At 40.6% G+C, this 15,690-nt stretch overlaps 1 protein-coding gene across 5 annotated transcripts in view; it reads right to left on the reverse strand.

Moving 5' to 3' along the window:
• Window positions 1-13,813, reverse strand: part of pcdh7b (protocadherin 7b) — a 131,431-nt gene extending 117,618 nt beyond the window's left edge. For 2 of the 5 annotated variants that reach the window (XM_051900371.1, XM_051900369.1), the window contains exon 1: window positions 9,414-13,811. In XM_051900371.1, coding sequence (XP_051756331.1) covers window positions 9,414-12,500 — 3,087 coding nt within the window. In that variant the 5' untranslated portion in view covers window positions 12,501-13,811. Of the gene's footprint in view, window positions 1-9,413 lie in introns of all 5 variants that reach the window. The other 3 variants (XM_051900368.1, XM_051900373.1, XM_051900372.1) reach the window with 3 other exon arrangements.
• Between the last annotated feature and the right edge of the window lie 1,877 nt (window positions 13,814-15,690).

Genomic DNA, 15,690 nt, shown 5'->3' on the forward strand with positions numbered 1-15,690 from the left:
TTGTGGAATGACACTGTGGCAAAAGAAATGGAGGACTACTGGTATATTCCCGTCAGTCCTTTCCACTTCTTATTCCATTCCGTTTGAATCCATTTGGCTTCAGCTGCATCTCTTCTCCATACCAATGAGGTCTCGTTGATGAGGAGAAGTCTCCTTTACGCAAATATGTAAGACTTTGTGCATTATTTATACTGGCCCCAGTGTTTAATCTCCACTTATGCAGTCAAGAGATCACAACTCACTTAATATTTCAGGCCCTCGCGCTTGTGTGCTTTACACTGGAGAAGAGCAAATGTTAAAATGACAAATAACCGGCTGGAGACGGATCATGTGCGTGCATTTAGGTTTACGCAGCTGATTTTGTGCCTGTGGTGACAGATATGGGTTACGTCTCTTAAAACCATCTGGATTTGGAAAATGATATTACCCGTTTTTAGATGTCAACACACGCAGATGTTTCATTGCGGAATAAAGTTGGCAGTCATTCTTGATGTGTATTATTTTAGCCCATAAACATCCATTCATTCAGCCAAAGCACATTTTGATTGGACGACGGCGATGGTATGTCATGAGAGAGTATGTTGCAGTGTCACCCAGAAATTACTTTTTTTTATTGTGTATCCTTTTTCTTTCATGAAGGACTAGTATGGCAATTTCATTTGAGTTTTTCAACGGATTTGAGACTTGCTCAAAAGGCACATGCTCAAACACAAACACTTGGCTTGATACGCCTTGAAGACTTTGATGTTTTTTCTATCTCTCTCACACAGACTCACACAAAGAAACACAAACGTTACCACTGCACAGATAAGCATATATAGAAATCATAGGCCAGTGGTTCTCAATGTTTTTTCACCAACAATATTCCAGCCCATATTTTAATCTATAAACATTTCTTATTTCTGTAAATTAGTAACTAAACATAATGAAAATGATTACATTTCAAGATTCCGGAAGTGCTGAATGTTCTTCAGGGATCTTACTCTCTTTTTAACCAATAAATTTACATGACTTTTAGAGTCACTGTGGTTTATTGGATAAGGAATAATATATGTTTGCTAAGCCCCCTGGTTGAGAACCACCATCATAGCTAACATAATGAAATATCCTAGTCATTTATTACATCCCAAATTCCGGAAAAGTTGGGACGTTTTTTAAATTTTAATAAAATGAAAACTAAAAGACTTTCAAATCACATGATCCAATATTTTATTCACAATAGAACATAGATAACATAACAAATGTTTTATACTGAGAAATTTTACAAACGCCGTGTCCTCCGGGCTAAAGAGGAGGGAGACATTTCAGCGTGTCATCAGCGTTCAGCTCAAAAGCCAGCATGAAGATGTCTTCAAACTGTTTTGAAAAGAAGAGGAGATGCTACACCATGGTAAACATGCCCCCGTCCCAACTATTTTGAGACCTGTAAGCAAGCACCAAATTTGAAATGAGCTCATTTTGTGCATAAAATTGTAAAATTTCTCAGTTGAAACATTTATGTTATCTATGTTCTATTGTGAATAAAATATTGGCTCATGTGATTTGAAAGTATTTTAGTTTTCATTTTATTCAAATTTAAAAAAGGTCCCAACTTTTCCAGAATTCGAGTTGTAAAATCAAAACATAGAATCAAAATTTACACTATTTACTTACTCTTATTAAAAGTTCCTGATCTTTTGACGACAAACCCCTGATGTCACAAATCCCTCTTATTCTTCAGCCACTCTACTTCAACCATTTGTCATATCAAGACCACTTTTCACAATCCTGATAGATAAATCAAGTTCCGCCCACTGGAAGTACATCACACTGCTCAAGTAAAATGGATTGCAAATGTGCCGAGATGCACCACAAACCACATCAGGCCATGAATATGAACATGGCACTATTAAAACAAACAAAAGACCCATTTTCAACCATCCGATCCCTGTTTATATTCTTTGTGTTGACAGTGAACTATTCCCCTGTGTTGGTCTAGAACAATGCTAAGTGGTTTTGCTTTTTTACAAGCACCACTTAAACACAGACAGGGCTGTGGCTGTGAAAACAATTACACAAATATACACAAAATGACAGATGCACACGCAGAGTCACACCAACGCATATGTTTACTTCCTCTGACCTAAAAATGGCCAGAGAAGAAAGAGAGGTGAACTGTCATTTCAGAACCATAATGATTAAATAAAACATAAATCCAATTTTACAGAATATGCTGAAATATACACACATGTGACCGCAATTCAGTTGAATTGTATATTATTGCACCAAGTTGCTGTGTTGCTTGGTAACTGTAAATAGCCTAAATAAATAGTGTTAACTATTTTCTATTTGTTTTGCAGTTGTTTTCACTTAATGAAAGCAATGAGCCATTCGAGGATGTGCATTACAGTGATTTTACCGTGGTTAAAGGGCTTTCTGCTTCGGATTCTGCCTAAAAACCACTACTTAACTGTGGTAAAAAAATAACTGCAATACACAGCCTCTCATGGCTTATTGCTTTGATAAATCCTATACTGACTGACACACAAACATGTACGTGACATGCAAAAAAATAGGACCGTTTTAAACTAAAATCTGCAGTATTGCACTACAGTTGTAAATGATACAGCTAGAATGTGCGTGTGTGTGTGTGTGTGTGTGTGTGTGTGTGTGAGCGAGAGAGTTTTAATCCAGTGCACCTTGTGAGTTTGGGCAATGTCAAAATTGAAGTACAGATGGGGGTTAAGCACACATGGCGATGACACCGGCACTTACAATCAGCACAGCAGCAACCAATCAAGAGATGATCTCACTTTTTCCCTCAGCTTCGGCCCCGTCGCTTCTATTCCACCCGCAACTGTCACTTTCATCATTTTAGAATGATAAATGTTACAAGTGCATCTCCGTAGCTTCAATCAAGACTATTCACATGAAGATTGAGGAACAAGAGACTATGAGAGAGAATATAATAGAGAATAGAGAGAGGAGGAAGGCGACAGAGGGACTGAGAAAAAGAAAGAGAGGCGAAGAATGAAAGAGAACGAGAGAGAATGCAGGCACGCTCGAGCTACATCATGCTGTCAACGGGCAGCTGAAAGGATAGATTACTTACAGTAACAGAAGGAGGAGAAAAAGAAATCAAAGAGACGCTGCAGTACTACTTGTAAAAGGTCAAGTGAAATCACTACAACTGCGCTCCAAAAAGAAGACAAAAATAAAAAAACACAACTGTAATTTGAACTGTTTTCTCTGTAAACTTGTTTTAAAAAACAGCTTTCATATTTCTGGCTTAAGTTTCACAGGTCATTTACATTTACTGTTTTACATACACACCTGTCAACACTGGGCACAAATGAAATGTTGACCTCTGCATGCAAATTAAGAGTTGGCCTCTATTTTCCAAGATGATCTTTGACGTTCAGCTTTTGTTTAAGGATCCAGTTGTGAAGTAAATGATTGCATATGGTAATTTGCAAAGTATAATATTTGCATATGCATCAATTTCAAAAGTTCCTCTCTTTCTCTCCCAGTGGAAGTGTGCTGTCTTGAATCGCATCTGTACCTGTGACAGATTTGGTCAGCGTTGGCCATTCAGTGCTGGCGTTGAGCTGACAAGCTCTTCCTAATAACACAGCAATCAAGCCTGCAGCTGATCTAATTCTGTCCTGGGTCTCCATTACCCAGCAATTCTGTGCCATGGCATGGCGTGTTATTTAATGTGACGTGACGATGATGGCGTGTAGTTAATTTTACGCTTCTGTATTGTGATGAATAGAATATACGGCTGCTTGTAAATGCAGGTTGATTGCTTCATTGATTGAAGGCTAATTCTCAACTCTGAGGTTACTTGGCAAACATTTTTGAAAATAACTGTAAATAATTATAATCTAATATTTAAAGTTAATTTAGTAGAAAATCAAGCATTTCATATTTAAAGGTCATATGCATGTACACGCTCACCTTGTGCATTTTTTAACTCATAAAAGCACCTTGTATTTAATGAAAATAAGCTTCTGTGATTTGCTTGGATGTTTTGCTAGCAACAATACAAGGTTAATTGCATAAACACACAAATAAATATGCTGCAGAAGGGATTGGCATTTGCATGCTGTGTTTTTGTATTGCTCGCACGTCCAAAATGAGTGATGCTTTGGTCCGACAAGCACATGTATGTAAAACAAATGCAAGATGGACAGCATAGTAAAGTCTGAAACCACAACAGACAAGCCACACTGACCTCAAAAAGCCTACAAATCTCAGAAATATCCTCAGATAAGACTAAATATGGAGATGGATTAGTACAAACCAAACCATTTTGCGCTCTCAAAAAAAAGAAAAGAAAAAAAAAAAGAGCATAAACAAAAACCTGCCAGTGATTGGCAGATATTTGATTCAAATGTTGATCTTGACTCAATATAAAGAGGCTGTTATAACCCCAACCCTTTTTGTACAAAATAGGCCCGAATCATTTTCATTTGTGATTGACACTCATGCTGTTCGAATGCATTTAGTCGCCTCTGATCTAGAGAGTTATGGAATCATGGGGAATGATTAAAGACTTTATATGTGTTTGATGGTTTAAACCATGAACAATTCTCAATGCAGTCTTTTTTCAGTAAATTTCACCTCTTTGTCTTTAGAGCACTGAATCAATAAACTAACCTCTATAAAAGTTGCAAACAGTAGAGAGAGAGAAAGAACACTTTCCCATCGCATCAGAGACATTATCTGTGTTCAGACCGACTGAATATATAATGCAAAAAAGGCATGAACCAGCAGTTGAATACAGTCTTAATAATGGCAAACAACCAGATATGTTTTAGAAAATTGCAAAGAAAAGCATGAGATGTTGATCACTGTGAACCACCTTGAAATATTACCTTTTTGGCTAGCAGAAAGGTGGCGTCTCCCACCTGCATTAGGTTAAATTAACGACAGCTTGAATGTCTCATGTGCAACGGGACATGGAAATACTAGTGTTGTCCGGTTACCTGTCTGGGGCGACCGGCACGGTGTAGTTTCTGCTATCAAGACAGAAGATGGAGTGTGCGCATGTGTGTGTGTGTGTGTGTGTGTGTGTGCATAAGTTTCTGTGTGTAAGGAGATTAGGGGGATGTAGGCAACATGAAACCAGACCACGCATTTATGAGGCGACTGCACTCGATCCCTCTCAACACTCACACACACACACACACACACACACACACACACACACACTAACACAGAGAACAGTAGAGACCTTTCTCTAGCCTGTTAACAGGGCCCTCTTTCTAGTTCCTGTCTCTTTTACCCTTTCCTCCACTAGACAGAAAAAAGAAAAGAGGAAGGGGGAAAAGAGAGAGCATCTCAGATGTCAGACCACACGAACTGAAATCAAACACGATCAAAAAGAGCCGGGCCTTTTCACAAGGAGAAAAACACAGGTAGTTTTCATGGATGACTTCACCAGAGGGAATTGTACTGTGAAGAGAAAATTAATCTTGTCCAGAAAACTAGGTATTTCAAGTCTGTTACAAGACACCATTAATAATACCACTGTATGTTCCCCATCATTAATTTAAAAGCTGCACGGGCGTCTGTACATCTAGTTCAGAGAACGATGAGGTCATGTGACCTGTTCTGACTCAATAGTGTCACTATATCTTATTTATTTAATTTTACCATCCAACATAAAGTTAAATGCTACCTAAAATTACTAAGCATCTGACTTAACTTAAAAGGGTTGGTTCACCCAAAAATGAAAATTCTGTCATTAATCACTCACCCTCATGTCGTTCCAAACCCGTAAGACCTTGGTTCATCTTTGGAACACAACTACCACTTTGAAACCCCAGAAAGGTAGTAAAGACATCATTGAAGTAATCCATGTGACTGCAGTGGTCTAGCCTCAATTTTATGAAGCAACATGAGTGCTTTGTTTGTGCAAAAAAAAATAAATAAATAAATAAAAATAATAATTTACCACTTTATTTACAAAATATTAATCTCCAATGCACGCTCACGCAACAACGTTTGCTCTCCTGTCAAAATAACACGCATACGTTGCACAAATTTAGTTTTTTTTTCTAAATAAAATGGTACATTATGTTTTTTTGTTTGTTTGTTTGTTTGTTTTGCACAAATAAAGCACTTGCATAGCTTCATAAAACTGAGGTTAAACCACTGGAGTCACATGAAGTCACATCACAAAATGGAGTCACATCACAAAAATATGAAACCAAATACATTTTCTTGAATCGCTACAACAGATTACTTTAATGATGTCTTTACTACCTTTCTGTGGCTTGAAAGTGATAGTTGCATAGGTCTTTTAATGGAGGGACAGAAAGCTTTCCAAGCTGTCAATCACTTCAGTTTTGTGCTCTCATGAAAATATGTCCTTATCCAGAATAACTTGCTAATAGTGTCTTTCAGATCGGAAACCCACTTAATAAAAAGGTTTTACACAACAGCTTTATTTAATATAGCTACATTAAATATATCAGACAGTAGGGCTGCACAATTAATCAGAAAAAATTCAACGCTTGTCTTTGCTGTGTTGAGCAGTGCAATTGAGCGCATGAATGGAATAACCAATAGGAGGTATTTCATTAAGTCATTGCGTAGAAGAAATCCATTCAAAACAGTTTTTGTTCAGCGCGAACTCACTTATTGAGTTTTATGTTTTTACGCAAGTCCTTTCATTATAACAAACAAGTAGTATCGTTATAACAAACAAGTAGTATAGTCAGCATTATTAATTGGAATGGTAGTTTTTATAAAAGTGCAAAACTGAAGTGATTGACAGTTCAGAAAGTGTTCTTTCCTCACTTTCTATGTATATACTATTCACAATTTGAATAAAAGTTGTATTTTTCATGCAGCTAACTAATGACCACGTACACAATGCAAGGTTTCAGGAGTGGCAGCTGCATTTAAATGCAGAAGTGAATATGTTAAATTATAGTTCAGTGTGTGAGTCACTGACGAAAAACGGATGACTGACATAGTGATGACCATAGAAACATTTTGGTGTCTTGTGGCTGTAAACAAGAAGCATGATTGAATATTTTAATCCATTCGGTGTTCACTATTTTTGACAAAAATAACACTATTGATCAAAGACACATTGTGTTTGGCAATTTTACTGCTTTTAAACAGCGTCCTCATTGGACCAGTTTGGATTTGTAATCTATATAAAGAACATGACAATGCCCCCTACCCACCCCCATCAAAAAAAAAATAAATAAATAAAAATAATGTAAATTATATTAAGTGAAAAAATCACCAATTATGTTTTTAGTGCTTAACCATGAATCCCTATCACACAGCTGTACTTAAACCTTACAGCAGTATGACACTCATCAAATCAGTGATTCATCAAGAATTAGTGGTTTGAGTCCATTATGAGTGTGGTTGGCACATTTTCCCTTTATGATGAGTGACAAAGGCAAAAAGAGATTGGAAAGGAAGGTAAATATGGATAAAAAGAATTAAAAGGGGGGGGGGGGGGGGGGGGGGGGGGGGGGGGGGTTATGTAAGAAGGTTATCATAAAAGTAAAAAGTAAAAAAGTTCTCCCAACAAAACCAAGCTTGGAATATATTAGGCTCAAAAATGAAATTCTAATGACTTCTCTTTATAAAGTATTTGATATAGACTATTATGCTATCTTAATGGGATTTTGCGAGGGCATGTTGGCTACTCCTGATAACTCACTCAATAAAACATCTAAAGAGCCCCTCTTAAATTGTCAGCAGGGACGTATGTAATGACGCTGGACTTGATCTTGCTTCTTGCCAAGGACGCTGTAATTGCAAACTGGTAATAGTGTAGAACCCTTTTGCTCAGCACCCTGTGAAAGTCTGCTGCATTTGAATGGACAAACAAATGGATGGATCGTACAAAGCTTTGCAGCTTTCAAATAAAAAGCAAATAAATAATTATCTAAGCGGAGTACTTGGACATACAATACATGTGCCGGGGCAGCAAATGGAGGCTCTGCTTAAATATGCATGAGATGTCCGAAAGAAACATAGGCAACAGTACTCCTTTCGTGGAGAAGTGCAGACGCCTAAACACAGCACATCAGAGGGCTGTTCAAGAGGGTAGGAGAAAAGGGAGAGATGAAAGAAATACAGGACAGAGTTGTCAAAAGAAAAAAAGGAAGCTGTGCAAGGAGCCACAATTTGTGAGGAAGAAAAAAAAAACATAATGAGAAAAGAGAATCAAGTGGGATATTGGAGGGAGGAAGCAAGCATTAAAATGAAGAGAAGATGATTCAGAGAGTGAACGTGAATCAGAGAAGATATGTAAAGGAGAAAAGCCTATAAAATGAGTGAGACTGTGTAAGATAGAGAGAAGGCTATCTTGTGGCTTGAGTTTAGAAGGGGCATTGTTCTGGAATGCAAGGGAGGACACTACTTACAGCATGTTAGATAGGAATCAATAATGCATTAACCACCTTAGAAAACTCATGAAACGACAGGGCAAGTGTTCTTTTCCTGGCAAATCTGGACAATGAAAGGGCTGACTTCATTTTGAATTAACCTCACCTAGCACTGAAGCGCTCCACAGGACAGGGAACAATAATGATATGAATTGATTATTTCACACGTGTGCCTTAGAATTTACAAAGCCATTTTATGGCTGCTGTAACAAAGGGCATGTTATGCTTTAAATAATGGCATAAATAACAAGGAAAGTACAAGGGGTATTGGGTAAAAATAAGGACAAGAGAATGTGAGATAAGAAAGAGAGAGAGAGAACGAGAGAGTGCGAGCGATGAGGCCAGCTTTCACTGCTAGGTCACTGAATTTGCCCAGACACACAAGTGCACAGGAATGTTAAATGTGACCTCCCGCCCAGATGTTCCCAGTCTGTTAGGATAAGCACGTTAAAACATGACACCACAACTAACATTCCACCTTTTTCAATCTTTTCTCCTTCTGCTTCATCTCACTCACCCCTCCTCTATCCTGCCCCCCTCCCAGGAAGAGAAAGAACTAACCATGTTTTGATAAAACCTACTGCTGAGATGGAATAGCTGTGAACCAGAGCCATATGTGACCCCATTCGATCTTCTGACGCACACACACAGGCAAAGGTCATCAACGTTGACACCCGCATCTGCCCTACAACTACACTAAAAGATGTGCCAATGTGTCCACAGCGTGGCCTCGGCACCCCAGGTGGCCCAGCGGAAATGATATCCCTGACTGAAGAATGCCTTCATGTCGCTTTTAGCATTACATCTAAATGGCACTATGAGGCGAAGCAGGTCGATACAGGGAAATAGAAGCATCGGCTAAAAATACATATATCCAGCATGATAGTATTACAGTGTAGGCTGAATAGTGTTGGTGTTTATAGATACTCAGATAAAAGCTTGAAGATTCAAGTATAAAAAATGTGATTGGTATCATAGATTCAAAATGATAAAAGATATGGTTCTTACCTGTTTGTTGTACTTGTTGATGGTTTGGCTACTGTACTCAGAACAGTGGTCTGATCCAATGGATATGTTATCTCCAGTGCCGACAAATGTGTTGGCCGGTGGCAGGTCCTGAACAGCCTGGTGCTTTTTTCCCGCTGTGGGCGACTGAGGGTGCAGCTGAACGGTGGGCAAGGGTGAGCTGGATTTGTAATGGCGGGCAAGATCTGGGCTTCCGGGGCCACCGTTGACAGACCGATAGCGGCCCATTCCCGGACTGTCTGACAGTTTCTCATTAACACCATCGTAGCGCTGCCCATTTGGCTTGGATGCCTCTACGGTGACAATGCTGCTATATAAAGGCTGTTTAGACTTTTTCTTATTCTTGTCCTTCTTAGGTTTCTTGCCTTTATCATGTTGCTGAGGTGTGAAGAAGTCCTCATGGTCTTTCTTTCCAGCCTCATAGCCATTCTTGTTTTTGGGGCGGCAGTAGCGGGCCATGACGACCACCAGGATTATAAGAATGACCGTCATGATGCCTGACACAACCCCTATGGCGATGCTCAACCGTTGCTTTCCCAAGTCATAATTGGGGTCTCCTGCAATGTCAGCATTGAGCGGTGTACCAAGACTTTTAGCAACTTGTGCCTCTACAATAGTGGCGTTAGAGAGTGTTTCATTGACGTAGATGTGGACTAGTGTGGTGGTGCTTTGCGACGGAACCCCACTGTCATTCACTTGCACAACCAGGCGATGAAGGCCAAAGTGTTTTTGCTCTAGTTTGCCAACTAATGAGATTACTCCAGTCCACGCATCAATTTCAAACAACTTAAACGGATTGCCGCCAACTATTCTGTAGCTGAGGTTAGCATTAACACCTGAGTCGGTATCAGTAGCCGAGACAGTCCTGACCACCGTCCTAATATTGCTCGAAGGAGGAAGCAGAGTGTATGAGTTATTCATTGGAAAAGTAACAGTGGGAGGATTATCATTTACATCCATTACAGAGAGAGACACCCTGGCTGTAGCAGACCGGGGCGGATCACCTCCATCAACAGCTTTGACACGGAATGTATATGCGTTTTTTTGCTCACGGTCAAATGGCATGTTTGAGAAGATGGTACCTGTGTTGTTGTCAATGGAGAAAATGTCCTCTTCTTCCTCAATGTATAGACTCATTTCTGCATTTTGTCCTTTGTCGGCATCCATGACCGTTATCATGCCAACGGGGCTGTTGGGTTGCAGGTTTTCCTGTATGTAGAAAGTGAACGTATCCTGCATGAACTTTGGCTCGTTGTCATTTTTATCTGCCACCAGGACTACCACAGTGGCTGAGCCCTGCAGAACAGGCATGCCTTTGTCTTTGGCGATAACTTTGAACTCATATCGTTCCGTCTGCTCCCTGTCAAGTATGGTGTTGACACGGATGTCACCAGTGTCTGCATCAATGGAAAATATTCCGTTCACAGAGGAGTCCAGGGAGTAAGAGATTTCTGCATTTTTGCCGCTGTCTGCATCTAAAGCCACTACTGTGACGACACGCTCACCGGGAGCATTGTTTTCAGGAAATGAAACTTCCACTGTGCTTTTGCTAAAAACTGGTGGATTGTCATTCATGTCCCCCACTTTCACTATTAATGAATTGTTGCTAGAGAGACTAGGGCTCCCAGAGTCAACAGCAACAATGACCACGTTATACTCCTGCACTGCTTCATAATCAAGTGGTGCTGACGTATGGAGAAAGTACTTCTTTTTATTCATTTCACCCTCAACCTCACTAGCAGGTTTAAGCTGAAATGGAACATCACCCACTACGGTGCACGTAACTATACCATTTGGACCTTTATCTCGGTCTGACACTTGGACTAGAGCGATGGGTGTATCGACAATGACATCCTCTGCCACGTTAGCCACTCCGTCTTTGAGAAAGATGCGTCCGATTTTTCGAATGTCGATATTGGGGACATTGTCATTTTCGTCTTTGATATTGATGATCACTGTTGCCTTGTCAGTCTTAGGAGGCTGACCGCGGTCACGTGCCATGACTGTGAAGCGAAGCTGGCTCACATCTTCTCTGTCAATTCGGTGCAAAACACTGAGCCAGCCAGTGCTCTCATCTAGCCGCAGCAGTCGTCGCACTGACTCTGTGGCTGCTCCGAAAACATACTCAATCTGTCCATTCACACCAACATCAGTGTCGCCCGCTTTTAGCTGGAGTATGGGGGCACCTGGGGAGCTGTTTTCTGGCAGATCTGCCTCATAAACGCTCTTCTCAAAGCGTGGGTTGTTATCATTCACATCTGTAATCATTACCCTAAGAATGGCTTGGGAGGAGCGTGGGGGGTCGCCCCCATCCCTAACGCGCAGAGTCAGCTCATAGGAGTCGCGCTGCTCTCTGTCCAGTGCCCCTTTGATAATTAGCTGCGGCTGCTTCTCGCCGTCTGTGGTGTCAGCAACTTGAAGTTCAAAGACGCTGCTACGGCTCGCCCCCTCGTCGAACCTCCGCTTGCCCGTGTGAGTGTCAACACTGCCGGAGCTAGAAGTGCCGATCCGTCTGACAGAGCTCTCGCCGTTGTCCTGAATTAACTCATATCGCTCTATTCCATTCCGACCAAAATCTCTGTCGGTGGCCGTGGGCAGGAGATAAAGTGTGCCAATGGGTCTGTTCTCCTCAACGGAGAGGGTGAGAACAGGTGAGGGAAAAGACGGCGTGTTGTCGTTTATGTCTAAAATAATCACTTTGCCCTCGAAGAGATCAACCCAGCTCTGCGCGGGTCCTATCACGGATACTTCAAAATCTATAAAACATTCGTTCTCATCAAAAATCATTTGACACTGCGGCAGCTTTTCGCGGTCTATCCGCCGCTCGTTCGTGCTCAGGTCTCCGGTCATGTTATCGATTTTGAAGTATTCGGAGCCGGATTCTAAGGTAAAAGTCACATCCATGCCAGCCGTGATGCCGAGGTCCGCGGCTACATTACCTACCCGGACATCGGCAGGACCCTCCTCAGCCAAGCGGTACCGGAGCACTTGCTTGGCTGCGGGCTGACTCAGCAGCTGCAGAATAAGAAAGCAGTAGCTTAAATAGTCCACAATGCCTGTAGTCCTCATTGCTCCTCGCAGATTTTCCAGCAAAACTGAACGATACTTTTGTTTAACAGCTTTTTCTCGCTTGTGTTAAAGCGCCTGTTTCTCACTGCATGCGTTTTTACAACCGGATACCTCTCTGTGGTTTCCAAACTCAGGCGAAATAGCGCATATCTGTTTTTTTTTTTTTCTCTCTCTCTCTCTCTCCCTCTCAGACTAGGCTCGCGCTATTCCTTTTTCATTGATTTGTCCCTCAAAAATATACACAATACTTGACAGAAAGTCTTCACAAATTCATTCAATATTAAGCTTGAAATAAACATGCCAAAAATTACTTGCTGAGATTACTCCGTCTTTGCCATGACTTGACATCGCCGAGTCTTTTCATTTAAGGCAGCGAAGCCAGATATTCAATCCATTGCGCAATCAATTCATGAGGTTTTAAATCCAGCTTTCCCAGATGCCAATTCTCCGCTCCAGATGATATCCCACCATACAGAATAGAAACTGAAATATCAGAACTTCTTGTGCTACGGATATAAACCGCAAATGATCTGTCCTCTCCGTGTGCCTTGTCCGCGCGCACAGATTTCTCCAGTCCACTCAGCGTCTAATAGTTCTCTCACTTGCACCAGAGAATGAAAAAGACAGAAAAAAATCTCCGCAGTGCCACTGTGCCGTTCAGCCTTATGGCAAAATGCAAACTGAGCAACAGCGGAGTAATAATCCTGGCAGAGATGCTAGGAGTGTGGTATTGAAATTCCAGCGCGAGGACGGTCCCTCTGTCCAGCGCGCGCCTCTCACCTGCAGCAGAAGCGCGTGTGTATCTGCCGCACTCTGCGCGCGAGTCTCTCTCTCTCTCTCTCTCTCTCTCTCTCGCTCTCTCTCTCTCTCTCTCTCCACCCCCTGTGCGACAAACAAAGCTCAACTTGATCGCTTAGTTCTACTGTTTGAGTAGTGTCTCTTCCTTTTTGTTCGAAAGGACATCTTATTCCAAAATAGTATATTTTACTGTTGAGAAATGAACATTTGGGGACCGTTGGAGGTGCAGTGTGCGAAATGTTAAATGCCTTTCAAAGGGGTTCTATTTTTTTTTATTTTTTTTTTTCAGGGAATTACATTTCTGCTGAGGTTGGTGTCGCGCAAACCAAAACTGGTTAGCCAACCGTCAAGTATCTAAAAGATGTTTCAAAGATGTTTACGATAAGCAAATCTATAATAAAGTGATAAATAATGACAGTACTTATGTTTTGTCGATGCAGTGTGCGTTACGCTTAACGGAACTGTTGCTATGGTTACATCCTTATTCAAACAAGACTATTTAGCACATTGTGACTATTTTGTATCTAATCTAACTTTGGGGAAGCACATGTTCTTGGATGTAAAATGCGTACTTTTAAGTGGCCTATGTATTTTACATAGTCATATTTTAATTGGGATATCTTATAGCAGAGTGGTTTAGTTTGCCTGTGTTATTTATTTTAACACATAGTGACGTGTCAGCATATTTACTTAACCATATGGTATAATACATTCACTTTAAAACCAATATTTCAATTTTTAAAAAGAAGTAAAATCTGTTTTTGTTTACACCCCTTCTTGCTCCGTGCATCCTAACAGTACTCTATTCATTATCCCACTCCGTGAGTCCATCATCTCGGTTTCGGTGCCCCTTGTGGCTTCCCGATCTGTTAAAATTCACTATATATGTGTGGTCGTTTGTGATGAAATGTTTTCTTCAGCACAAGTATGCGGTGAGCTCTTCTACTACTTAACACTCATGATTCCCCATCTGTTATGGTCTTTTTGCGCAGAAAAGGCACCACGGACAGCGACGCTCGGTTGACTCACCAGAGAGCGAGTGCGGTGACTCTCCGTGACCAGAACTCTGATGGAGACCATCAAATGCACAGCGCAGAGCTACGATTATATATACCTCTTTTAGTTAATACCATTCGCGTTCCCGTTTTGTGCTGTAGCAAATTTATCTAGTAATGCATTTAATCCGTAAACACTTGTTCGAGGCAGGTATTCATGCTAACTGTACATTTTTTGCACTTTGCAAAACTGTGGAGGGGAGGGTTTCGGGGGATATATGTGCGTGTTTTGCCCAGCTCAGAGGGCTGAGCTGAGCTGTGACTGGACCAAAGCTGCTGCCTGCAGAAGGAAGCCCCGCTATTCATAATGTGAACAGTGCACCAAATGTCGCTACACAGCGCCCTCTGTTGTCCTCTTAAATTTATACTGTGCAAATTAGTCATTACTGCATATATGTTGAGCTACAGTTGTAGTATGTACAAAGCGGGGTTTCATAATATATCTGCATAGCCTGTCGTCTATCTACTCTCTTTCAATTTCTGAGTCACATTCGGGCACCATTTTCACTCCTATTCCCTGCAGTCCGTTTCTCATTTAAAAGTACTGTCACTCATTAGGACGTTAATGACATTTGAAATGAGTGCTTTCAAAAGCCACTAGAGGGTGTTACCCTTTTTAGTGTGGAGAGCACGGAAGTTAAGAGGTCAACTTTTTAATATAGAGTCATTAATTTCTAGGCTCCTCTCAGGTGGATGTTTCAAGCTGAAATAGATTTTTCAATATTCTTTTGTTTGTAGGTTCCAAGTTCACCTAAATGGCATTCATTGTTTATACTGATTAAAGCACCTAAAACATGTAAAGTGGACATTTAATAACATTTGAAAGCACATAGGAGTGATACTCCGATGGAACGAGGTCTACCATCAGAGACAGTGAATGACACTACAGAAATGATAGGAGAGGTTTGGATTATTGTACTATTTTAAGATCATTTCAATACTGCATTTTAACATTAAAAGGTCTGATAATTAAAATTTGTGATACGTTAGAGTAAGAGAGGTCCAATTAGGCCAGAAAAGTTTATGCAGGTACATCAGTAAGAAAAAAAAAAAAAAAAAACTGCTACATTTTTGAATGTGTCAAGAAAATCAGTCTAAAAAGAATGATATTATCCGCCAAACATGGGAAAATTGCGTCAGCAAACATGAACAGTGGCTGAGAGTCAAAACAATCTGACAAGCATAGACATTTTTACTGGATGGTCATGCATAATTAAATATTACAGAAATACATCCTCAAAAATCACCGAATTGAATCAGCACTTCTGTAAGCAAGTCTGAAAAATGTGGTAGGCTTATGTTTATTATGATATCTAATAAATATATCAGGTCATTTA

Source organism: Ctenopharyngodon idella, chromosome 7 (genome assembly GCF_019924925.1).
Source record: "Ctenopharyngodon idella isolate HZGC_01 chromosome 7, HZGC01, whole genome shotgun sequence".
In the NCBI taxonomy this organism is placed as follows: domain Eukaryota; kingdom Metazoa; phylum Chordata; class Actinopteri; order Cypriniformes; family Xenocyprididae; genus Ctenopharyngodon; species Ctenopharyngodon idella.